Here is a 26,131-nt window from a genome sequence, read left to right as displayed (position 1 = left end):
ATAAAGATGATAATATTTTACATAATGAGAGTTATCTCATCTGGCATTTCTGCTCATGTTTATTGCCCAGAGAGATCACTGACCACTTAAGAAAAACCATGCATTTTACTCAACTCAAACCTAAATCATTCAACAAATATTAATGGGGCACCTAAAATGTATTAGGCTTGGGAGAGACTGTTTTTACACACACACACACACACAAAACCATAAATGCCATAAAGACTAAGATAAACAGAATTTACATAAACAAATTCTTAAAAAAAAATTGTTTAATATCTTTTTGTATATCAATTGAATTATAGCATATGTAGTAGTTTGGGAGAAAACCCTTGCTATGTATACAACAGACAGAAGATTAATTACCAGAATACATATAAAAAGAACCATAGATATCCCCAAAAGTCAAATGAACAAGAGGTATGAAATCCAAATAACAAAAAATGGCAATAGACTTTCATTCCTTGTAAAAGTGTGGGAAGAGAAATTGCATACACATGAAAATATATATCCAAATGTAAATAAATGTAGGTATATGTAGACACAGATAAATATACATGAAAAAAAGAAGGACTGAGGATCTGGAATGTTGATAGTATAGTATAAGTGCTCAAGCACTGCTGGTGAAAGCGATAATGGCTTCAGTCTTTTTGGATGGAAGTTTTTGAAAATATCTACCAAAATATGATTTGGGTCAAATCCATTGACCCAATAAATCTACTTCTATGAATATATCTAGTCAATAATAACAGAAATATCTAACACTAAATGATATCTAACACTAGTTGCCAGCCACTGTTCTAAGTGATTTATATATCTTTTTTCATTTAGTTTCAAAAATCTCTGAGGATGGCCATATTATTATAAATCCCATTTGACAGTTAGGAAAGTAAGTACAAAGAGCTTAAGTAAATACAGTGGGGTTACATGGAACCAAGATTTGAACTAACCCAAGCAGTCTGCTTCCAGGATTCTCTTTCTTAATGCTGCTACATTTTTCAGAATTAACCTCCCAAGTTCATCAAAAGGTTATTTCAGTAATGTTTTTGGAATTTTTTATAATAGCAAACAACTGGTAATGCTGTATATTGCTATGATTAGATAAGCTTTGATACATCTATATATTATAATACAATTTAGCTACAGAGTCAAATGATACAATCTTTTGTGAATTAAACATAAAATACTGAAGAACATATTCAGTTAAAAAAATGAAAATAGTACTCATTATATGATCTTATTTACTTCTATATGTGTGTATATGTATGTATATTCATGCAAATGCATAGGAAGAGGAATTGAAGGAAGGCTGACAGGGGTGGTGATGAAAGCATTTTATTTGCATCTGATATATATACTACAATTTTTAAAAATATGAGCTCAATGAGCGCTACATAAAAATGGAACCAAACAAACACATTAAAAAAATAACAGATACAGTTCCTTTATAGCTTAGTGGAGGGAAAAAAAAGTACTTTAAAAATAGGTAAATGCTACAACTGGGGAAGTACATGGAACCATTGGAGCTCCTGGGGGGAAATCATATCAAACTTGATTCATGGATTATGATGGTATTTTAGGAGGAGGTGGCAGCATTCACTCATTCATTAAATACTGTTTTAGACATATGCAAAAACCTAAAAGTGTCAGGAAGCGTGTTGAGCTTTGAGTCTGAATATGGTTCTACATGGTTGGTATGTGGACTGCTAGGGTTGAAAGTATAGGGTGAAAAGTTAACTAAATCACATAGGGCCTTGTTGGCCATGTTCTAAACTTTTGACTTTGCCTTAAGGTGAGTGAGAGATCAAAGTTTATGAAGGTTCTCTAGTAGCACTGTAAGAGTGAGTGCAATGTGGGCAAGCTTTGAGGCAAGGAGAACCATCAGGACAATCAAGAAGTTATTAGGATGCAGGATGCGTGTGAAAATGAAGATAACTGATGAACTAGAGAAGGCAATGGCACCCCACTCCAGTACTCTTGCCTGGAAAATCCCATGAACAGAGGAGCCTGGTGGGCTGCAGTCCATGGGGTCGCTAAGAGTCGGACACGACTGAGCGATTTCACTTTCACTTTTCACTTCCATGCATTGGAGAAGGAAATGGCAACCCACTCCAGTGTTCTTGCCTGGAGAATCCCAGGGACGGGGGAGCCTGGTGGGCTGCCATTTGTGGGGTTGCACAGAGTCGGACACGACTGAAGTGACTTAGCAGCTTAGCAGCAGAGAGAACTCAGTAAGTAGAATAGAAAGAACTTGAAGATTCATTTGACTTTGAAGTTTCTGAGTGAGGAGTAGGAAACTAGGAAAATGTAAACAGTTTTTATAAGTATCCCCTTCAATTCTCGTCTGTATGTTCCTCACGCACTAAGTACTTAATAATATTTTCCATTTAAACTAATTAACTGTGATGATCTAGGCAGTTCACTGTTTAAAGGCAAAGGCAATATTTTTTTTCATGCTGTGTCCCTTTTCCTGGCACAGTGCAAATCAAGAACTTAATAATTCTCATCAGATGAAGACAGAAGCAAAGCAGGTTCATTATTATAAAAATACAAATAAATACACATGAAATACTAGTAACAAAACCAACAATAAAAACTGACCAGTGACTGGCCACAGTGAGGAAAAGCAGTTGTCTGTCCACTACACCAACAATATTGAATACAAGTGTCATCATTTACTTCAACATTTAGCATTTCAAGGGATCAGAGAGGCATATAAATTATGTGTTGTTACAATAAAGCATGTCAAAATAATTGAGAATTTCCTCCTCATAATATCATATTCACTCAGTGATATCATGGTTGATACTGATGAAAAAACACTTATTAAGTAACAAAAATTCAAAATTCATAGGTACATATGTGTTTTCAGACGTGCCATACTCTTTTCAGATGTATTCGTGTTAACTCAACCCAAAACTGATATACACAGATTATTAAAAAAAAAACCTGCATGCTGCACATTTTACTGGAAACATCAAAACCTGTGCTTATGATATCAGCCAGAAACTACATTTTTATGACTTATGAAAGAAATTAGGCCCTACACTCAAAGGGCTGGTTATTAAATATTGTTATCTTTTAAACAAATCAGTATGCTGAAAACATTTGTATTTTCAGATACAAATTTCAATAGAAATTAACGTGGACCTTAAACATTAATAAAAGATCCAAAAATGCTATTAATAAAGATTACCTTTGCTGAGCTAATTTTCCTAAAGTATTTTTAAAAGTTTAGCACTAGAGAGTTAACTTTCAAAATAAGTTCAACAAACCTTCTTTAAATATGTGGTTTCTGTTTACATGAGATACAGATGAAAATATGATAATAACGTCAAGGAAAATAAGTTGTTTTCCCAGTTACATATAAATACCTTTGTTTGGGAGTCTTTACCATTTTATTTTCAATTTGTGCTCAAAACAAGAGCACAGCAGCCTATTAAGAAAAGGAAGAAGAACAACTGGAGGTTATATAAGGACAGCTGCTTCTAATCATGTCAACTGATACACAGTTAGAAATCTACCTCTCCAAAGAAAGAAAATCAATATTTATAGAACAGCCAGCATGTCAAATATACAGTCAGTGCTGTGACTCCACTCTATTAAAGTTCTTAAGCTTTTTACCTGTGACCAATAGGAAAAAAAAAAAAAAAGTTGCCATTTATAATGGGATGTTCTGTGTAGAGTGGTTTCTGCTTACATCACATCACTTCAAAGGATTTGCTAGGACAATCAGATTGGCTCAAGCTGAAACAGCCCAATTACTAGTAAGAACCGCCTCGGGCTTTAAAAGCCTACAGGGCTTTAAAAATCGATGATGCTATAGTATTTGCATCCTTAAAAAGACAGCCGAAAAGCAAACTAAACAAATGCTGAAAATGCATGCCTCAACACTATCTCAAAGTATTGCTTCTCTTCATTCATATATCCATTTAGGGGACATAATTAGACATTGCAACTCTATCAATATTGCCAAAGGGTAATGGGCGTACGGAAGACAGGACATATAGTAAATATTTTGAAAAAAGCAAGTAACAGTAATTCACACATGTATCTATTTATATGTCTCCTTTTAACGTTAAATTATTGGGGGTCATGAGAAAACATAAATCGACATGTGTAAAAGTAATCATTTTAAGTTTATGAGCTCTTAAGCTGCTTTATTAGAAAATGTTATTGTCCTCCTAAATTGTGCCTATTAGATGTTTATATTAGTCCTGGAAGATACAAACATATGACTGTATGTGCCAATAATTATGGTAGAATCATATAACATAAAGCACACAGGTAAGCCGATGGAACCTTCTTTTCTGGTGGCAGAGTCAGAGGAATGAGAATGCAGGTATATGAAAAGTATGTTTCACCACTCTTTTATCAGTGGATCTGCTATCAAGGGTTGGAATAGAGAGCTGGGACAAAGTGTTCTGATTTGCTGCGATTATTATGAAGGGATTCCTTGATACAGAGCAGACATCCATAGAGAATTCCATAGAAAAGAAGAAACAAAACGGACCCCCCTTTAAAAATTCAGTCATTCATTCAGAACTTATTGTTCTAATTATTCAACACATATATTTTTCAAGGACTGTAAAGTGACAGGAAGGTTTCTAAGCACTGTAACACTGGTCTCTGAACTACTTTGGCTATAGAGATAGGTAATAAAAATAAAACAATATAGCACACAGTAAGAATTGATTGGCCATTGTATCAAAACTGCAAGAAATACACTTTTGGGAGAGAAAGAGTACCCATTTAGTTCAAGACAGAACTGAAGCATCCTTAAACCAATCAATAAAGTAGAAAGGTAGTATTTTATAGAGCATATTGGAAGGAAGCAAAATTGTCAACATTCAATCACAAAGACTCAGTACTTAAAGATCACATTTGAACAACTACATAAGTGGAGAATAAGATTTTATACTAGAAGCCCTGGTATAAAAAATGGGAGTCTCCTTATAAAATATTTTGGAAAAATGAACAGATACACAGAGGTAATTCTAGAAAGAACTGTAACATTTTCCTTAACCAGATTTTTATGGAGTTTCTGGAGACTTAAAATTTACTATAAACTTTTTAGATTTTTCATAAACCTGTATTTGTGTGTGTGTGTGTTTATGTACACTATAGAAAAGGATGTAATTCTAAGTGTAAATGCACATGCATGTATCCCTCCGATCTACCCCCACACCAACTTCTCTTCATACAAACTTAAGTGAAAAACAGAAACCCCATGATTTTAGATGATAGCAAAGAAATTTATGATTTGAAGAGTCACAGAAACTGTCAGTAATGACAAAAATAGTTACCCACTCAAAGAAGGCTTTCCATCATACAAATGACAGATTCCTGACTTCCTCAATACAGCCTCTTCTATCTGTTTTTGCATGATCTGAAACCTGCCTAGGGCTAGAATTGTTTATAGGCATCCAACTCTAGTTTCCAGCTTACTTCCCATCTTCCTTTTCCACTGAGAAGCAATTTGTGTTTCAGATTTGTGGTTTTCTCTCTTTGCCCATATGGAGCAGGCAGGTTCCACACTCGGCAATGCTGTCTCTGAGACATACAAAAGCATAAATGCCCCTAAGGAAATTCCCAGATATTTTTCAGCATATAACTCAGAAGTCCTTTTATTGCTTTCCAAAGTACCTTTCTGGGCTTAAATGAGCCAATTTTATAAGAATAAACCTTCCAAATGATATTTATTGTAATGAAAAAACTACATTTTCCAGAATATACAAACAGTCCCTGTTGAGCAGCAAGTCATTAGTTCCAGATAGCAGGCATTCTTTTTCACCTTTAAACTCTGAAGCTTGTCATTTCACTACATTATGAGAAATGGTTCTACCATTTATCTGCCTTTTTCATTCAATGTGAAATTATACAAAAGACTAACACCTGGCTTCACAAATAATATTCATGAGTAAATATAATACACATAGTTACAATTATTCGCAATTACTTATATTCCTGAATGTATACTGTATATAATCACACATAACACATTTCTTTCTTCCATTACTTCTTTTTTCATGTTTGAGCTTATGTATCTCTCAAGTAATGATTTGAATTCAAAAAGTATCATCAAAAGAAAATGAAAGGTTATATAAATGTCACTGCTTTGCTGCAAATTTGCATGCTCTCTCTTTGTGAGAGAGCTCAACTTTGTGAACATCTGGACTGGGTTTCTATTATTAACAAGAAATACATCTATATGAGAAACAGTGTTCCTGGCAATAGCTTCTTGACACAGGGGAGGATTAAAAACGTGTGAAGAAAGTCCTTCTCCTAATCACACATTTACACATGCACTGCACCAATTTTTCTTTTCTACAGAGTAATACTGGATCTTAACAAGAAAGCTCATACTGCTCATTCTCTTCTTCATCTATAAAAGAAGGATTTTCACAGGTTCATATCTACTTTCAGAACCTGAGCATGTCAATTAGAACCCACACTGACTTTTCTAAACTTGTGATGGATGATAATGTAGAAAAGAGGTTGTGGGCATAGGTTTTTGTTGCTGTTCTTGCAGGCTACATAATAATGGCATTGATGACATAAGTCCTATCATAAACTATCAAAAATAGAACACAACAAATTATTTTACCAATACAGCTGAATTCCTATTATATAATTTATGATTTGCTTTCTTTGTCTAGATTGGAGATCGTAAAGGCAACCCTGTCTTCCTCTTATTTGTATCTTGTCATAATGTTTCATTTTTTTACTTAAAAACAGTGTGATATCTCAGTTTTTTTTTATGAAATATGGCTGTTGGAGATATTCTAGAAAATTTTAAAGAATGAAATCACTCATAATAACATCATCCGGTAATGGAATTTTCTCACAATGATTTATTTTTTTCTCTTTTAACAGGTTTAAAATTTTTCTCTCTTAATATTTTAATTATTTGTTTTCTTTTAAAATTTGTTTTCAATCAATTTTGAAAAATAAATATTATGCATTATAAAGAAAATTTATAATATATAGAAATTGATAAATAATATGTTATAATTAATATAATAATAATAAAAGAACTAATGAAATTACTCATAACCTCACCACCCAGTGATATCCTACATTTACTTCTATTTCCATATCTATCCTACTCTGTAACTAAAGTAGGATGCTATATTATTGTCATATATTATTGCTTTTTCACATATATAGATGAGTAATTTACTGTTATTAAATATTATTTAAAGTAGTTTTTATATCTGCATAATTTTCCATCTTGTTCCTGTGGGAAATCACTCACTCTCTCCCTACTCAGGTATTTAAGAAAATAATGCAGAAAAAAATCTCTGTAACAACATTAAAAACAAACAAACAAAAACATTAAAAACATTTCTTACCAACCCAGTTAGCATTATGTGTGAAACATAAAGACTTCTCTTAAAATTTTTTTCTTAAATTGAACTGATACATGTTAATTAAATTTGGATCTCCCTGTATATTGCTTGCTTCATTTTTTTTATTTTTTAGCATAATACTTGTACTCATAAAGAAACAAACGAGAAAAGAATGTTTAGGCATTTGCGACAAGAATAGTCTCTCTCATTTTAGGTCAAAATTCACCTCACAGGACAACTTTTCAAACACAATCTTCTACAATATTACAGTGATAAACAATACCTTATTTAAAGGAGTGGAATAACAGCAATAATGTAACATATAATCAGCATTCTTAAAACTTGGTTTTCCCATGCAGAAGAAGAAAGATGTCAGAATGGCTTACCTGGGGATATGATATAGAAGAAATCTTTAAATTCATCCATCCAAACTTCTGCCAGTCTCCTGTTGTTCTTGTTGATGACATGACCAGTGCCACCAGGGAATGTGTAGGGAGTTGCCTTCCGAAAAACGTGACCAACGTGGGAACAAGTCACAATCTCCAATGAGCCTCCACACTGCCAAATCTAGAAGAGAGAGCAATTGCATAATAATCATTGTAGATAATGCAGTAATACTATCTGAGAAGCAACTGAGACTAACTCAGTTAAGGCCAAATCTTCAGATCTTATGTGGTTCAAACAAACATCACATGGACGTAAGATGCAGAACTAGTACACTTGGGTTTGGCAAAGGCTTCTAATCTGGAAGATTTGATGTGTTTAAATATTGTAGTATTGGAATTGGGGAAGTAAGATGGAATTATTTTTACATGCCTTTATTAGACTACCAAAGTTTTAGTTTGGTATTAGAGTTAACCTAATTTCTATTTAATACATATTTGTTACTCAAAATTTTCTAATAACTGAATTTGTACATGATGAATGCCATGCTCAGTAACTGAATTTGATTTGGAGAAAATCAATTTATTGTACCCAACCACCTGGATTTCTAAATAACTATTTATTTTCAGCTGTCCATATCCCCTGTATCTTAGGCCTTTGACTATGTTTTTGTTAAAACATGATAAGTATCCTTTATATCTGTTCAACATCTATGAAACCTTTAAAGCCCACTCCTAAGATCATTTCTTTTAGGAAGCTCTGTGGGGATACTTAGTATCGTGTGACTTTTGTAATTTAAACACACTTGTATTAAGAATGTATTATAATGTATTTTAAACAACTGTTTACTTCACTGTTGCTTCATTAAAACTATAAACTCTTGAAAGACATATGCCATATATTTCTTGGTATCCTGGATTTACTCTTCAGTTGGGGCTAGGTATTAAGTATACATAAAACCATTCTTTCTTTGTTATTAAAGTGTCTAATGGTTTATGATGTTTATCTTTTTTGTAAATTGTACCTTTTATCATTAAAAAATTCATATTTGTTTAAATTAAAATTTAAAAACATTTATTCCTACAAAATTATATAGCCATAGGTTACAATAGTGTGTGTTCATTACATATGTTCATATAAATATATAGATATATATGCACATATACTCATTTATTCATTCCAATAAATAAAACTCATAATTATTGCTATTTTTAATTGGAAAGACTTGATTTTATGCTGTAAATAACATTATTCTTATTTTGAAAGAAAAAGTTTTCTCCTATAGATCTCTCAAGTAATATTCATCTTAGAAGAGGGCGGCGATTGGTCTTGGGTATCAGTAGGAGACATTTAATTTTTCTAGAAAAAATATGATAATTATACTCATCAATAGTTGCACATTACATGCACAATCTATTCTTTTTCATTTTTTAATTGTTTAAGCAGTGTCTTGCTAATAGAAAATATGTTCCAACCCAACACTGAAATGATGGACAATAAAAAAGAGGAATGGAGTTCACCATTCTCTTAGAAAGACAGGATAGTTCTTTCTTAAATAATCAAATTACTTAACTGATCAGAAACCTTCTCATCTTTCTAACAAAAAGTCTATATACTTTATTTTAATTACACACACCTCTTTATATTCTTCCTTTCTACTAAAATGGAAAAAGTTGATTCCTCTCCTATCAAAGACAAATCAATACTTCTATGTCAGTCTAGGGCATATCCTTTAAGTCTATCTTAACTACTGGTTTAGTCCTCCCTTTGATTTTCTCCTGAAACATCAATTACTTTCCTCATTATTAGATTATGCCTATCTTTGTGTAGTATCTTCTAACACCTATCTTTCAAGCGTATTTAAAAGAGATAAACAAACTAAAAATTATAAAACACAACAAAAATTCACCCCTTTATATTCCCATCCAACATTTTTTGTTTCCCTTCACTGTAATTAATATAAAAATTTTATAGATATATATTATATCCTTTCCTCGATTTTCATACATTTTCCTACTCATTTGTGAAGTGCTGTTTATCTCTATAGTTCCACAAAATTGCCATAATGACAATCACAATTTTTTCCTTTGATGAATACTTAGCAGACTCCTTTCTTGGATTCTCTTGCTTTCCATCCTACTACGTCACTATACATTTTCACTCTGAATTTCTATTTAAATGTTGGCATTACTCTTTACTTGCTATCTCAGTGGTCTTGTTATTACTTTAGGTATGTTCTGAATACTCAAAACCCGAACAGTAACATCTCAGCCCAAACTTCTCTTGTGGGATCCAGACTTGTGTATCCACACATCTAGTTGTTACCTCCTCTTGCAAGACTCAGAGGCATCCAATTAAATCTATCTGAAGTAGAATTGTTGATATATCTCCACTTGTCAACCAGGTCTTATTTTCTTTCAGTTTTTTTGTTTCTTCAAATCATCAATAAATGGAGCCACTATTCACCAGGTATTCAATTGAAAAACAAACAAACAAAAAGACAACATAACTCCCCTTCTCTTCTCTCCCCACCCCCCAAAATATCCCTAGAAGTCATCACTGATTTCTTTTTTTCTTTCATCACTTATGTTTCATCCATTAACAAATCCTGGTGGTGTTATCTATAAAATAATTCTCAACATATTCATCTCTGTCACTACTGCCATCATGCTTGTCCTAATCATCAACAAGTCTTGTCAGTCAACTGTAATAGACTCCTTTCTTTCCACTTTCACTATTGCTGTTCCATAATTTGCTTTGTGCTGAGAAATCAGAGTGGTCTTTAAAATTTTTAATCTTGTCATTTTATTCCCCTGCTTTAATCCTTCAATGGTTTCTCATTGCACTGTGAATTAAAGCTTTAAGCTGAACATTACTAGTATTTTTAATAACTGAAAGAGACCAGAAATACATAGAATCTGTTCTAAATGATGTCAGATTAGACAGGAATATTCTTCAGAGCATGATGCAACAATTGGAGAAAAAATAACATTTTAAGTTTGTATACTCACTAAAATTCAGACTATGCAATAAACTCTGTTGCAAACAAACCAGTGATTTACAGCTGTCCTCAGGGTTCCCAATTTCTCTTTTTGCAAATATTGGATTAGCATTGTGGTTGTGTGAGGACACTTATTTCTACTCTGCCACTTCTTGGTCTTACCCTGGTTCTGTAGGATTATGGTTTCTATGCCCTGAGCATGCACACAGAAAGGGAAAATATCCAGTCTGAAATCCTTTAAAAGTAGATTTCCAGTGTTCTCACTTGTAACATGAAAGAGCTGATCTTAGGTGGTCCTCTAACTTGCAATAAGACTTTGTGTGTCCATGTATAGGCATAATGCAGTAATGCTGAAGCTGAAACTCCAATCCTTTGGCCACCTGATGCGAAGAGCTGACTCACTGGAAAAGACCCTGATGCTGGGAAAGGTTGAAGGCGGGAGGAAAAGGGGAAGACAGAGAATGAGATGGTTGGATGGCATCATTGACTCAATGGTTTGAGTAAACTCCGGGAGAGGGAGGCCTGGCACGCTGCAGTCCACGGGGTCACAAAGAGTCAGACACGACTGAGCCACTGAACTGAACTAAATGCAGTAATGACTGTTGATTTACAAGACAGAAGGAAAACCTGTCCCTGCTGTGGATTCTCACAGATGGAGGCAGCTTTCTGTAGTATATTTAAGAGAGACAAGAGAAGTAGAAGTAACTGTTCCATACTCAGTGAATACTGGCCTGTTTTGCTTGTGGGTCATATACTACTGACTCCTGGAATAAAGTGTATACTTTTCCCATTGCCATCTGTGCTCAAACAATGTGTAAATAAATATTAATATTGCAATTCCTAAGTAAAGCATCTCCCCCATACTTGCATGGAAATAAAAAGATCAAGGTAGAAAAGCATAACATTATGCATTAGTTAAGCTGATATCTGACCATGATAATCCCCGGTTAGTTTACATAAAAACAAAATATTTAACTGACCAGACAGTTACCAAGTACTTAGTAGACATTTGGGGAATGTGAAATGATTAAAAAATAAATAGTTTCCAGAAAACTATATGATTAAATATTAAAATGGAGAAAATTCCAACTGAGTGGAGTCCTTAATGACTATGATAATTTCCCTTAGTGCATCTTCAATAAATATTTGGGAAGGATGGAAGAAAGAAAAGAAAGAAGAAAAAATAAAAAAAGAGTGTGACACGGTCATTAAGAACTTGGGCTTAGAAATAAGCAAAAATAATTTTCTAGCAGCTCTCTTACTATCTAGTACACTTTTGAAAATTATTTATGTCTTCAAGACTTTAATGTTTCCATTAGAAAATAGGGATAATAATAACTACTTCCTAAGACTTCAATGAGATTGTGCTTATTAAGCACTATGCCTGACACTTCATATGGAAAGAAATAAAATGTCATTTGTATACTACTTAACTTTCATTGGAGAAGGCAATGGCACCCCACTCCAGTACTCTTGCCTGGAAAATCCCATGGATGGAGAAGCCTGGTGGGCTGCAGTCCATGGGATCGCTAAGAGTCGGACACACTGGGCAACTTCACTTTGACTTTTCATTTTCATGCATTGGAGAAGGAAATGGCAACCCACTCCAGTGTTCTTGCCTGGAGAATCCCAGGGACGGGGGAGCCTGGTGGGCTGCCGTCTGTGGGGTCGCACAGAGTTGGACACAACTGAAGTGACTTAGCAGTAGCAGCAGTAACATTCATTGTTTTTGCTATCAAGGAAAACCAAAATCTGTAGATTATTAGCTGATTCTTTCTTCTTAAAAAATTAAACTTTCGTGAATTTTGCCTCTTTTTAGAACTGTACTATCAATGTTTAGGGGTTTAGGTGAGGAGTTTAAAAGAATAGCCAATTAGTTTCCAATTAGAATACTGAATTTTGTTCTCTCAAATTATTTACAACGTCTAAACAAACAATTTAAACTAAATAAAACATGATGTATCATCCACATGAATATGTGATGCATGAATTGTTTTGTACCACTGAACATATCTGATTGTTATTTCCTTGGCTTCCAAAAGATTAATATTTGTATATTACCTATCTCAAAGAAATTTTGACCATGTGTAAAACACAAACTGTCCATTTATGCACAGAGGATTGAAGCTAGCTGGTTACTTACCTTTGTTTCCAAATATTTTTATGAGATTCTGATGATGGAGAAGGTTATTAATCAAAACGTAAAATACCCATTGCTCATTTGATAATGTGCTTGATTTTCTTCCCCTAGATATAAGACAATTAACTAACATACATTACTCTTTTCATGTTTTTTGGCACCTACATCAGTGACATTTTAATTAAGGTTCATAAACTTCATAAACTCCAATTTAGCAATCTCAGTTCTAGTGCTACTATTGTTTCTAATTTTACAGGCTGTTGTGCCAAATTCATGCAGCTGCTTGTTTTTATACAATCTTTATCCTCCCTACCCCTCAACCCACACACATACTATCTATCACTGGTACAAAGTCATTGTTTAATATGGACTTAATAACAACCACCACAATATACATGAAGGACACACAGCACAACGGCTATGAGTGTGTAGGCTCTAGTTCCCGATATTGTATCTTAGCTCTGACATCCAGTAGCTGGGTGAAGTCATCTTTTTGTGCTTTGATTTCAGGTAACAAGATGAGACTAGAAGAATCTACCCCGGAGGATGTTGTGAGGAGCAAGGGAAGCAGCACACATAACAATACTAAACTTTTATGTGAAAATGAATTTGAGTAAAGCAAACAGGGGAGATTTGTAAAGGGATTATTATAATCATTTAGAAAAGAGATGAGAATGACTTGGACCAGAGTGATGATGGCAAGGGAAACAGAGAAATTCAATAATCTGACATAATTTGGGGGATTAAAATTAAGAATTAATGTATGTGCTTTCCCTTATGTATCATGTCCTCTCTAATAAACTTATATCATATACATTTTCTTCCAGTAAACAGTACTTAACTATGCTATCTTGCATTGATCTCCATTTTCACTGAGTCATAACATTTACTACTTATATCATCCTACCTGCCTCATTTAGCTCTTCTGTATACTTTTCCATCTTGATAAATATTTGTGTATGTGTGCATATGTATATTTAGGTGTATGTATATTGATATAAATACATTATATATACGTATACACACACACACACACACACACACATATACACGGTGGCTCAGCTGGTAAAGAATCTGCCCGCAATGCAGGAGAGCCCAGTTCGATTCCTGGGTTGGGATTGGGAAGATCTGCTAGAGAAAGGATAGGCTACTCACTCCAGTTTTCTTGGGCTTCCCTGGTGACTCAGCTGGTAAAGAATCCACCTGCAATGTGGGAGACCTAGGTTCGATACCTGGCTTGGTAAGATCCCCTGGAGAAGGGAATGGCTACCCACACCAGTATTCTGGCCTGGAGAATTCCATGGAAGGTATTATAGTCCATGGGGTCGCAAAAGGTCAGATACAACTGAGAAGCTTTCACTTTCATATATATATATATATATATATATATATGAAATATATATAGCTTTCCTTGTGGCTCAGATGGGAAAGAATCTGCCTGTAATACAGGAGACCTAGGTTCGATCTCTGGATTGGGAAGATCCCCTGGAGGAGGGTATGGCAACCCACTCCAGTATTCCTGCCTGTAGAATCCCCATGGACAGAGGAGGCTGGTGGGTTATAGCCCATGGGGTCACAAAGAGTTGAATATGACTGAGAGACTAAGCACGGCATATATATAAACACACACCCATATACATATATATAAATATATTATATATATATATTAATCTTATCTCCCAACCATATAATTATCTCTTTGAGAAAAAAAAACCACACATTTCATTTTATGAAACTGAACTTCAGCATCACATGAAAGCCCTTTATGAAATAGTGAAGTAAGCCAGAAAGAAAAACACCAATACAGTATACTAACGCATATATATGGAATTTAGAAAGATGGTAATGATAACCCTGTATGCGAGACAGCAAAAAAGACACAGATGTATAGAACAGTCTTTTGGACTCTGTAAGAGAGGGAGAGGGTGGGATGATTTGGGGGGGAATGTCATGGAAACATGTATAATATCATATAAGAAATGAATTGCCAGTCCAGGTTCAATACAGGATCCTTGAGGCTGGTGCACTGGGATGACCCGGAGGGAGGGTACGGGGAGGGAGGTGGGAGGGGCTTCAGAATGGGGAACATGTGTGTGCCAGTGGCGGATTCATGTTGATGTGTGGCAGAACCAATACAATATTGTAAAGTAATTAGCTTCCAATTAAAATAAATAAATTTAAATTAAAAAAAAAAGAAACTGAGTATCATCACATGTTTCACTTTATGTAAATGGTATAATTCACATGGTGAAAAAAAAATCACAACTTACATATACTGCTATATCGGTGTTTTGCAGAGTTTAAAATGCTTAAAATATTGGTTCTCAATATATATATTCACTGATATATATATATATATATATATATATATATATATATATATATATATATAAGCTTCTTTTGTAGCTCAGATGGGAAAGAATCGGCCTGCAATGCTGGAGACCTAGGTTCGATCCCTGGATTGGGGAGATCCTATGGAGAAGGGCATGGCAACCCACTCCAGTATTCCTGCCTGGAGAATCCCCATGGACAGAGGAGCCTGGCGGTGGGCTACAGTCCACGGGGTCACAAAGAGTCAGACACGACTGAGTGACTAAGCAAAATATATATATTTACATGTATATATACAAAATATATATATTAATCTTATCTCCCCAACCACATAATTATCTCTTTGAGAAAAAAATCACACATTTCACTTAATGAAACTGAACTTCAGCATCACATGAAAGTTATTTTATGAAATTGAGTATCATCATCACATACTTCACTTTATGTAAATGGTATAATTCACATAGTGAAAATAATCACAACTTATATACTGCTATATCGGTGTTTTACAAAGTTTAAAAATGCTTAAAATATTGGTTCTAGATATATTTTAACTGATCTATTAATATTGATATAGGGAAATCTGGAAAAGTACACGGTATACGCAAATGTGTGTCTATCATAAAGTGGATTTAGGAACACAAGTTCTTATTTTCTTACTTCTGGCAAAAGGACAACTGAAACAAGATACTATGACTCAGTTTTCACCTATTACTTATAGTCATTGTTTGTATCAAATAATCCCTGTCAGCACTTCAACTCTCTACTTTGTTTATACATATTCAAGTAGACTGATGACAGATCCTTTCATTTTTATAATTGAAGCAAAGTCTAAAAGAGCTTGCAGTGAGATCCTGAAGGCACTGTGACCCTTGATAAGTTGGCATAAACACAAGAGGTATGGAAGTCATTATTCAAAAGGGGCAGACAGAAGGGGCTCTGTAGGCATTTTCTATTTCATTCGTGACAAGAAACTTGTAAGCTCTTCTTCATAATCATTTTGATTTGGATAAATGTCTCATTTAATTGGTTGGTTTGTCTCTTAACCTAGTTTTCAGTTCACAGTGTATGGTCTGGAAGAGGTTTCCAGAGCTCAAGTCACATCCTGATATTATCATCATATCTCAAGATGAAGACTCTTCCATATCAAGCTGCTGTGGCCTTTAAAGTACTCACTTGAATTGCCAGAAATCAGATTCAACATATCTAATGCATCTATCCAGTAATAGATAGTTTAAATTTTAATAGAATCATTTTTATGAAAAAAGAAAGCATCAGATTTAATACTGTAAGCCAGATTCTGAACTTGAAATAAACAATATCTGATTGTAGAATGTGAAACAAGTCAATCTTGATAGTCCTTGGAAAATTCACATGTAAAAGAAGAGGAAGAGAGGTTAATAATGACTAAGTTTTCCTTTGGAGTTCTAGGATTCAGACCAATCTCCTTCTATGGAGCAAATGACACTTTTAGAGACCAGATTTTTAGATGGGAATGATAAAACTCTCAACATTTTCCTCTTTAGGGTCAGCTTACTTTACCTTAGCTGTCTTAGGAGTATATAGTAAAGACACTTTTCTCTGGATAGCAGAAAGTCTGAGTTTATAAAACTTATTATGAGGCAATTGATGTGTTTTCTCCTCTCAAATTTGATAGTTCTATTTTAGAAATGTCACAGATGTTACAAAGACAAGGAAAACCACCAAATCACTTTCAATCTCCAGAGGTTTTCAAGAAATATCCAAATATTAGAGCAATTTGTTTGAAGATTTTATTTTCACCTTGGTATGAGATGTAGAAAATTTTAATCTGAATCTATACTATTTCATGGAGAAGGCAATAGCACCCCACTCCAGTACTCTTGCCTGGAAAATTCCATGGACGGAGGAGCCTGGTACGCTGAAGTCCATGGGGTCGCTAAGAGTCAGACACAACTGAGTGACTTCACTTTCACTTTTCACTTTCATAAATTGGAGAAGGAAATGGCAACCCACTCCAGTATTCTTGCCTGGAGAATCCCAGGGATGGGGGAGCCTGGTGGGCTGCCATCTATGGGGTTGCACAGAGTTGGACACAACTGAAGCGACTTAGCAGCAGCAGCAGCATACTATTTCATATTGGTTCTAAAACAATCTATTTATCAACTACTTTCCTTTATAAAATACTCTGTATCTTAAATTAGAACTGAACTTCCTGAAAGTCCAAAATTCAAAATGGACCTCTTATACCTACTCACTTCATACAGGACATAACACATTAATCCTGATTTCCTAAAGGGAAATCTCCCAAACTAGTTTATCTTTTTCCTTTGCCAAAGACTTAGCAAGTGACTCTCGGGGGCTAAGGGGCAGGGGATGAGCCACAAGGAAGGGAGAGAAGAAAAATAGAGCAGAAGCTTGAAAAGGTGTGCTTATCCTGGGTGTGACAAGAAGTGGAAGAACTGTTCTGAAAAGGAACTAGGCAGTCTATGTATGAACCACTGTGTATCACAAGTATAATGAGGTAGCTGCGGTCATAGATGGAGTCCTTTTAACCTTGTCTCCCATTCTTTACAAACACAAGCACCCATTCACAGCACTTAACATGAGGAGTGACATACCTTTAAAGCACACATGCCAACATTTTATAACTTAAATTCTACTATTACTTTTTGCCTCTCAACAACTTTCTTCACCTCAGAGCATTCTGACCTTCAGAATTACACATCATGGCCGCTGAAATTTCTGGCATGAGGAGAACTGTTACTTGTCATTATTCCACATCTTATTGGGATTGCTGATAATACAGAAATTCTCAATTCTCCTTTAGATCAACAGAGCAACACACTGTCTTGATTATGTTATAGCAAGTCTTCCAATTGATGCTCAAATGACTTGTGAATATAGCAGGCAAGAAATGAAGAATATCAAGCAGCCTACCAGATATTGAAAATCCTATGTAATATAAGGTGGTTTTGCTTAAGAAAATTAGTACCAAACTTTTCATATTTACAAAAAAAGTATTGCTTTTCTATTAGCATAGATGGTTGCAAGCAGATAATTCATGAAAAAAAAAGAGCACAAGAGATATGTGATACAGTGATACTTTTTCATCCATCAAATAATAATCTTAAAGTTTGATAATACTGGAGGTTTTCTAATATTTAGTGCTTTGAAGGACACTACTAAGAAAAATCTAGAATTATTGGAATTTATGCTTTTCTCATGGTATAATTAATCCTACAAATAAATTTCAACTGTGAAAAACTGCATATAGATGAGATTTTTGAGAACTAGATGGAAAGGTCTGTGATTATTAAATGAGGTTTGGGTCATATATTCTACATTTTACATTGCTGTCCTCCCATATCTGATGATCTGACTGCCTGTCAGTTATCGGTAACATCTGCTGCTAGCAGTCACAGAGCAGCTCATGACAGCTGTGTGATCCTGCCCTAGAATTCAAGCCAGAACAGTCACCTCTGAATATCAGTAGACCACCTGGGCATCCAGCTACAGTGTGTAACCACATCTCCTGCTCTTTCATTAATGCCAAAGATACAGAAAAAGAACTTGGATGCGGAAGGCAAAGAAAACCTGGTACCTCCAAAAAGAGTCATCCCTCAGTTACTGAATTTCTCCATCGTAAACCATCCACCTCCCCTGACCGCAGTTTAGTTTAAATGAACCTCCTATGTAACTTGCAAAGTGGTCAAGCCTTTTCAAATGGAAGGCCTGTGATCAGTATGAGGCAAGGGAATGACCTCTCAATTCTCAAGCAGTTTCCCTCGGGACTTGGCTGGCATCTACCGAGCAAATATTTACTAGCCATTGACTTTGTGTCAAGCACCATGCTGGACTCTGAGGCATGGAGAAAGAATAATAAAACATGGTTCTCCATCTTCAAGTAGTTCACAAGCCAGTCTAGTTTTGTGAGTGTAAGAACCAGGCATATTAAGGTCCAGTCATCAGCTTGCATTTGACAGTTGAAGAGCAGTCTCCCATGCCAACAAGAAAAGGACTGTCTTAAGAGGGACTCACTCTAACCATAATCCCTTCATGGACAGCATTTTCTTTTCCTGGTCTTCAATCATCTGGAGACATTCTGTTTAATATTAAGGACCTGAGACCTTTTCAAACAAAATTATAAGTTCTACTTCAGATAAAGAAGCAGAATGTGTCCCTTTTCCTAGGGAACACCTATAAAACTCTAATGCCATGAATGGAAAACTATGATTCTCTTACATAAATCACCTTACATATATCTTCTTATATGTTGTAAAACTTTTAGTCAGATAAATGTGAAACATATAAAAATATCCATATTGATATGAAGCACTCATTACAAATACTCACAAAACCCACTGTGATGGGAAGTCATACTCTACTTTGACAGTTTTTGATTTTTTAAAAATAAATTGGTAGTGGTCAACATAGGTTACATTACACTTTAGAAGATGAATTAAGAAGGAAACATGAAATAGCAACCCTTAGACTATTACTTGGCTTACTGGACTTACTGGCTTGTGGACTTACTTGGCTTACTGGTTTGTGACTAATAAGTCACAAACCAGAAGAAGATGGCACATGGTTTATTTCTCCAGATCTGATGCTAAAAGCACAGTGAAGATAATTTCCTCATTAAAATTGCAACATGTCATTCTTGTGACATTTAAAGGTCGTTTCATAGAGAACATCAATGCTCATTCAGGTGCTTGCTGAAGAAGCTGTGTTTAATCCAAAATTTTCTCCTCTTACCAAGCTTCCAATATCAACCCCAACTTCTCTGTAGATAATCTTCTGCTTTCTACTCTTCTTGAGCTCAAAGAAGCTGACCCAACTTTCTATTTATTTCTACCTTGAAATATCTCATATAGGCTTAGTTGTTTCTTTCTATTTTAGGAGGGAGAGTCAACTCTCCAAAGCTAAATTCTGCCCTTAAGACCTTGAACTCAAATAGAGGAACACTAGACTGGGAGCAAAAGGTGTGGGTTTGATGCTCAGCCCTGACAACTTCTAGCTGCATGACTTAGTTTCTTTGCAACTCAAAACCTTTAATTATAGAAAAAGACAACTCATTCACAGTGCTTTGCTAAGAACACAGTGAAACAATAAGCATAAAACTGTGTTGCAAACTAAAAAGTGGTACTTTTCCATATCTTTAGAATATTCTTCCAATATCTGTAGGCATTAATCTGATCAGTTGTTCCTTCCTCTTTCTTCTTCACTATATCCTAGATTTTTAAATCCTTTCTATCAGCTTACATCTTACTTTATCTATGATAAAATAAGAATAGCAAATATAAACTAATTACTTTGATCATATTTACCCTTTAAGTTACTATGCATTTTCTTCCCTAATTACTGTGAATCTTCTTTAAAAAGTTTTTCTTTTCTCTATGTATCTTTACAATTCGATTTTCTTGACATCTTATATTCTAGTATTTTTCTTGATCCTATCATCTAAATTTGCACATGAAGCTTTTTATGAGCTTTCATAATTCTTTATCACTTCTCTGCAGCATTTGACACTGCTGACAATCACCATTACATTCTAAGTTCTTCTGATATATTTTTCTTCTTTCCTGACAGCTCTGATTTTGCATTCACTTTCTCTTTTTTTCTCCCACCCTTAAATGTATGTGCTACCTAAGGACATGCTTTGCTATTCTGCCCTCTGTATTCTCTTTCTTGGCAAATATCCATGCTCAAATACTTATTTAATTATAAGTTCTGTAAACCTTTCAAATATGTCACCTTTCTTACACAATAATTTGCCCCCACTCTGCAGCACATTTTCAATTTCCTCAGATATACCTTTAACTTTCTATGACCTTAAAGAGTCAAGAGTTTCCATTCTGTTCCTCAAAACTGAAAGGAAAGCTTGTAGGTCCTGGAGCCTTCTCTTGCAAAGTCAGAGAAATGCTCAAGGAGCACTAGATTTTCATTAGGTCTAATTATCACTCATCATTCCAGGGTTAGAGTGGGACATTTTACCCTTAAACAGTTAATTTCTATATTCCTATCTAATTCAGAAATTACAAAAGTTAAGATAATTTCTCAAACCCAAATAAAAAAAAATAGAATATAAAGTTGTTTTACCAATTAAGGTGCAGAATGTAAAATCATAAGTAAAACTATAAGGTCCTACAATCCAGCATAGGGAACTATATTCAATATCCTATAATAAACCATGATGGAAAAACATATAAAAAATGAATGTCTAATATGTATAACTGAGTCACTATGCTGTACAACAGAGATTGATATAACATTGGAAATCAACTATACTTCAATAAAAAATAAAATTAAAAAACAAATAAAATGTTGGTTGACCAAATGGAGAAAATATATAAGACCAAGACTGCATATTGCTGAACTATGAAAAACAAAACGAGTAGAAAAGTGTAATCAAATCTTTGACAGTGGAGGAACTCATGTAGAAACATGTTTTAGTATCCAGGTACAACATGGCGGCAACAGAGAAATGCTACACTACAATATTTATTTCAATTTTTGCATATATTTCTAGTATAAATCAGTGGCTAGTTTGATAATAAAATATTTTAAGAATTTGTAATCAATCAAGTTTGAATTCCTGCAGATATAATGAAATCTATTAAGATGAATATATTTTTACAGGTAATTTAAAAATCTATTAAAAATCTCCAACTACCTTTTCAATGGCACTTAAAACTCAATCTTACTGATAATTAATATTCAAATTCTGAACAGTTGTATCAATCTTCCCTCAATATTATTTCACATCCTCAAAAGAATCATTGCTGGTATCTAGAACCAGTTATTGCTGAAATCATTCAGCCTTATTTAAATAAATCTAATTGGTTTCCTTTTTAAACTACATTTCTGGTTGACTAGAACAACAGTGAAATGATTGGTAGTCATGCACTTAAGACAGACATCACCAACAGTGACAGTATAATCATAGCTTAAGATGTTGCACATTTACTGCAGTAGTTACCATAGAGACTTAAATTTGGCTCTTTAATACAAAGTACATGAATTTCATTTTGAATGCATTCATTTTGGTTAGCAAGGTGCACCAGCTTTCCTAGTTGAATGCACATATATAGGCACAACAATTTTGGAATTTTGTCCCAGAAATCTTTAAGGGATCAAACATAGGTATATTTAAAAAAAATAATATATTCAGTTCCTGGAGTTTTTAATGGGTACTTCATTACTTCATCATGTGAAGCCTAGTTTGGCAAATATATATATATATATATTTTTTTTTTTTAATGGTGTCAGTTCAGTTCAGTTCAGTCTCTCAATCATGTCTGACTCTTTGTGACACCATGAATTGCAGCACGCCAGGCCTCCCTGTCCATCACCAACTCCCGGAGTTCACTCCAACTCACGTCCATTGAGTCGGTGATGCCATCCAGCCATCTCATCCTCTGTCGTTTCCTTTTCCTCCTGCCCCCAATCCCTCGTTTAGTGATATTTTATTAAAGTAATTCTCAAGAGGAAAAACAAAAGGTAGGGGAACCAGATATTCTAGCCTAAACTTAGGTGTGGTTCAAAGCACAAAGAAGGAATGAACACAGTAGCCAGGTTCTGAGATTTCACTGATTTCAGGTCCCTGCTCCTCTCCTGCCCTCCTGTCTACAAGACTTGAAATTTTAATTTTATAAATTCTTCCCTGGTTATCTTAGATCATAGAAATTTTTCCTTTGAACTTAATGAGCTTTATATTTGTACCCTGAAATGATCCTAAACTATATTATACTCTCCAAGCCTTCAATAAATTTAGGGGTGATCTATCTACAGATACACCATGCACAGTGTCTAGTGCAGGTCTAGGTATATAATTATCTATATTGATTGATAGGTAAAATGAGAGTAGACTGATACATAAGCATATAAAGGTAATCTAAAGTATAATGCAAACATTATTGATGCACTAAAATTAAAACCAAACACATGGGAGAAAGAACCTTCTGAGATCCATTACGATAATACATGTAAAAGAATTCTATAAGGCACTATTCAAATGTAAAGCCTCACCAAAAAATAAACTCCTAGAGGAGTTTTGTTCATTTGAGGACCTATTGTTCTGAGAGAATAAGCTGTTCCTAACTTTAAAATAGGAAAGCTTTCCTTTACCCAAAGCATTAGGATATTTATGCTCTTACAGACTTGGCATGAGAGATGTGATACTCTTGCATTATGTTCCACAGTGAATGTTCTCTTTGCAAATCCTTGCAAAGCTGGATCCTTCCTGTCAGTTTGGTCTCAGCTAAAATGTTTCCTTAGAATGGGCTTCCTTGACCACTCCAAAATAATGCAATGCTCCACCTCTCACTGGATTTTCTTCAAAGCACTCACCTTTATTTGAAATTAACAGACTACTTTTTTTTTTTTTTCTGTTTATTCATTTATCATATATCTCCCTCTGGCACAAGTTCTATGAGACTATGGACTGATCTTCTACAGGTCTGTATGTCCAATTACTAAGAAATATTTATAAATTAAATTAAAAAATTCTCCGAAGTAAATTTACTTATAAACTTCACTTGAATTTAATGGCAGGTTTATTTCATTTCCTCAAACCCAGGATATATAATTTAAATGATCCTTAAAATTTCAAAACTCGAAATAGTTTTGGAAGTTATTTAACTCTCCCTGTCCATTAAGGGAAAAAAAAAATGGGACCTTAATTTATAAAATAAATAGTTCAAAGTCAATTCACTGAGCACATATTTAGATACAAAAAGGATGTTAAACATTTCATTATCAAAATATCTTAGGTGCACTTTAAATGTAAATCAGCAGCATAATTGACTTAATTATCAGTGCCATTTCATATGATTAAGTACACTTAATGGGAAGCTTTAGTAAAATATGGCCATGACAGGAAGTGTCAAACTCTTCCATGCAATAATTCTGAGCACATTAAACTCTTCAGAAAGTTCTTTTTATTGCCATAAATTCAAATAGTTAAATTGAGGTTCTTCATATTTAGAATCATAAGGATTCTTATAGTTAATGTGAATACACATTATAGTTAATGTGAATATGGTTAATATTTCTTCCCTACACATTAGCAGAGAAGAGTCCAAAAAACAGTCAGAATTAGTGTGTTTTACAAAAGAAACATTTCAGATATTTGTCCCTAATAAAGGTTGTTGGTTTCTTAATATGCTAAAATTCATTAAAAAGCTAAGTGAATCTGGTTTATTGCTATTACCTCCTACAAGGAAATTCTGCATAGTATCTTTGAAAGATACCTGCATTTGTTAAAGAAAAACATTGTCCAAAATGTTTTTATCAAGTTTTAGAAATCATAGATTTTCTTTTCTGTATTTTTGCTTCCATTTAATGGTTTAATTCAAGAAAACAGTGCCAAAATTTAATCTTAAAATTTATCCCAGTATTTCTGAATAAATCCCATAAAGAATTATTCAACTCTGGTTTATATATTAATGGAAATAAAATGCAGATTTTACAGATTACTATTTTCATATAATCTTAACCCCATTTTCCCCATTTTATGCATTTCATACATATCCATCTTCAAACTTTCATAATTCCTGAATTTTCTTAATTATCTAACACCTTCTGGATGTCTGGTGAGTCTTCTGCACTGTAAGCAGATTCTTTACCATCTGAGCCACCTGATAAGCATACCTCTCAATGACTCATTTGCAATAGATATTATATTGTAAACTTTAAAAAATAAATATATTTATTATTACACTATATACTTTATATTAACTACAATTAACTTATATCTGGGTCTTTGTGAATATTTAACTATTTGCACTCAGACTCAAACACACATAAATTTATACAGGTAGATAGATGATTGATTGATAGATGGATAAAATAAAATAAACAGAGCAAACAGAATAAGTTGAATTTCAGATGCTTGTATATGCAGGCTGACAAATATAGTGTACATTTACATTATCAGAGAAACACTTTCATGATAAGAATTCAGGTCACAAAAAAGAAGCAGTGAATGTCATCAGTTCAAGAAGGCACTAAACTGTGAGCTATACTATTACCTCCAAAAAATATTTTTTATAAAAAAATCACTTTTAGAAATAACTGCTGCTGCTGCTAAGTCGCTTCAGTCATGTCCGACTCTGTGCGACCCCAGATTCTCCAGGCAAGAACACTGGAGTGGGTTGCCATTCCCTTCTCCAATGCATGAAAGTGAAAAGTGAAAGTGAAGTTGCTCAGTCATGTCTGACTCTTCGCGACCCCATGGACTGCAGCCTACCAGGCTCCTCCATCCATGGGATTTTCCAGGCAAGAGTACTGGAATGGGGTGCCATTGAATAACTGACCATAAAAGGAAAAGTCAATCAAAGTCGCTCAGTCGTGTCCGACTCTTTGCGACCCCATGGACTATACAGTTCATGGAATTCTCCAGACCAGGATACTGGAGTGGGTAGCCTTTCCTTTCTCCAGGGGATCTTCCCAATCCATGGATCAAACCAAAGTCTCCTGCATTGCAGGTAGGTTCTTTACCAGCTGAGCCACAAGGGAAGCCCTATAAAAAAGAACCAGAGATTAATATCAAGTTCTAGTGTACCTAAGTCCCCTACAATGATTTATATTTCTAAAACAAAGTACATCTCAATGTAGCATATGTTTATGAGGTTAAACATTACATGGATGACTATCCAACATAATATCTATTCTCATATTTTGCTTTTGTGAACTAGAAAGTTCAAATGAAGAAGTATAGTTATCAAAATGACTAAGCCTTAGGGTATTATAACGTTAAAAACAAAACAAGTTCTGCTAACATTTTCTAACATTATCCTAAAGTTTGGTTAATATCTAATTTTCCTGTTGTTCACTTGTGTTTTCTAAAGGAGCAAGGAAATCAAGTATGCACTATGGTTAACATTCAAAATAAAATTCTAAAACATTTGTTTTAGAAAATAGAGTTTTCTGTATATATCT

The 26,131-nt window shown here is 34.3% G+C and overlaps 1 protein-coding gene across 30 annotated transcripts in view; it reads right to left on the bottom strand.

The window, feature by feature from the left end:
- Nucleotides 1–26,131, bottom strand: part of GALNT13 (polypeptide N-acetylgalactosaminyltransferase 13) — a 943,716-nt gene that overhangs the window by 194,530 nt on the left and 723,055 nt on the right. For 26 of the 30 annotated variants that reach the window (XR_015151979.1, XR_015151977.1, XR_015151981.1 and 23 more), the window contains one exon: nt 7,739–7,919. Coding sequence is in view for 27 of the 30 variants with exons in the window: in XM_086368993.1 (XP_086225119.1) it covers nt 7,739–7,919 (181 nt within the window). In the remaining 3 variants the exon portion in view is untranslated. The other 4 variants (XM_086368975.1, XM_086368985.1, XM_086368967.1 and 1 more) reach the window with 3 other exon arrangements.

Source organism: Bos grunniens, chromosome 2 (genome assembly GCF_055505025.1).
Source record: "Bos grunniens cultivar Pamir isolate PY7600 chromosome 2, Bosgru_T2T1.0, whole genome shotgun sequence".
In the NCBI taxonomy this organism is placed as follows: domain Eukaryota; kingdom Metazoa; phylum Chordata; class Mammalia; order Artiodactyla; family Bovidae; genus Bos; species Bos grunniens.
This window is presented reverse-complemented; position numbering and strand designations above follow the sequence as displayed.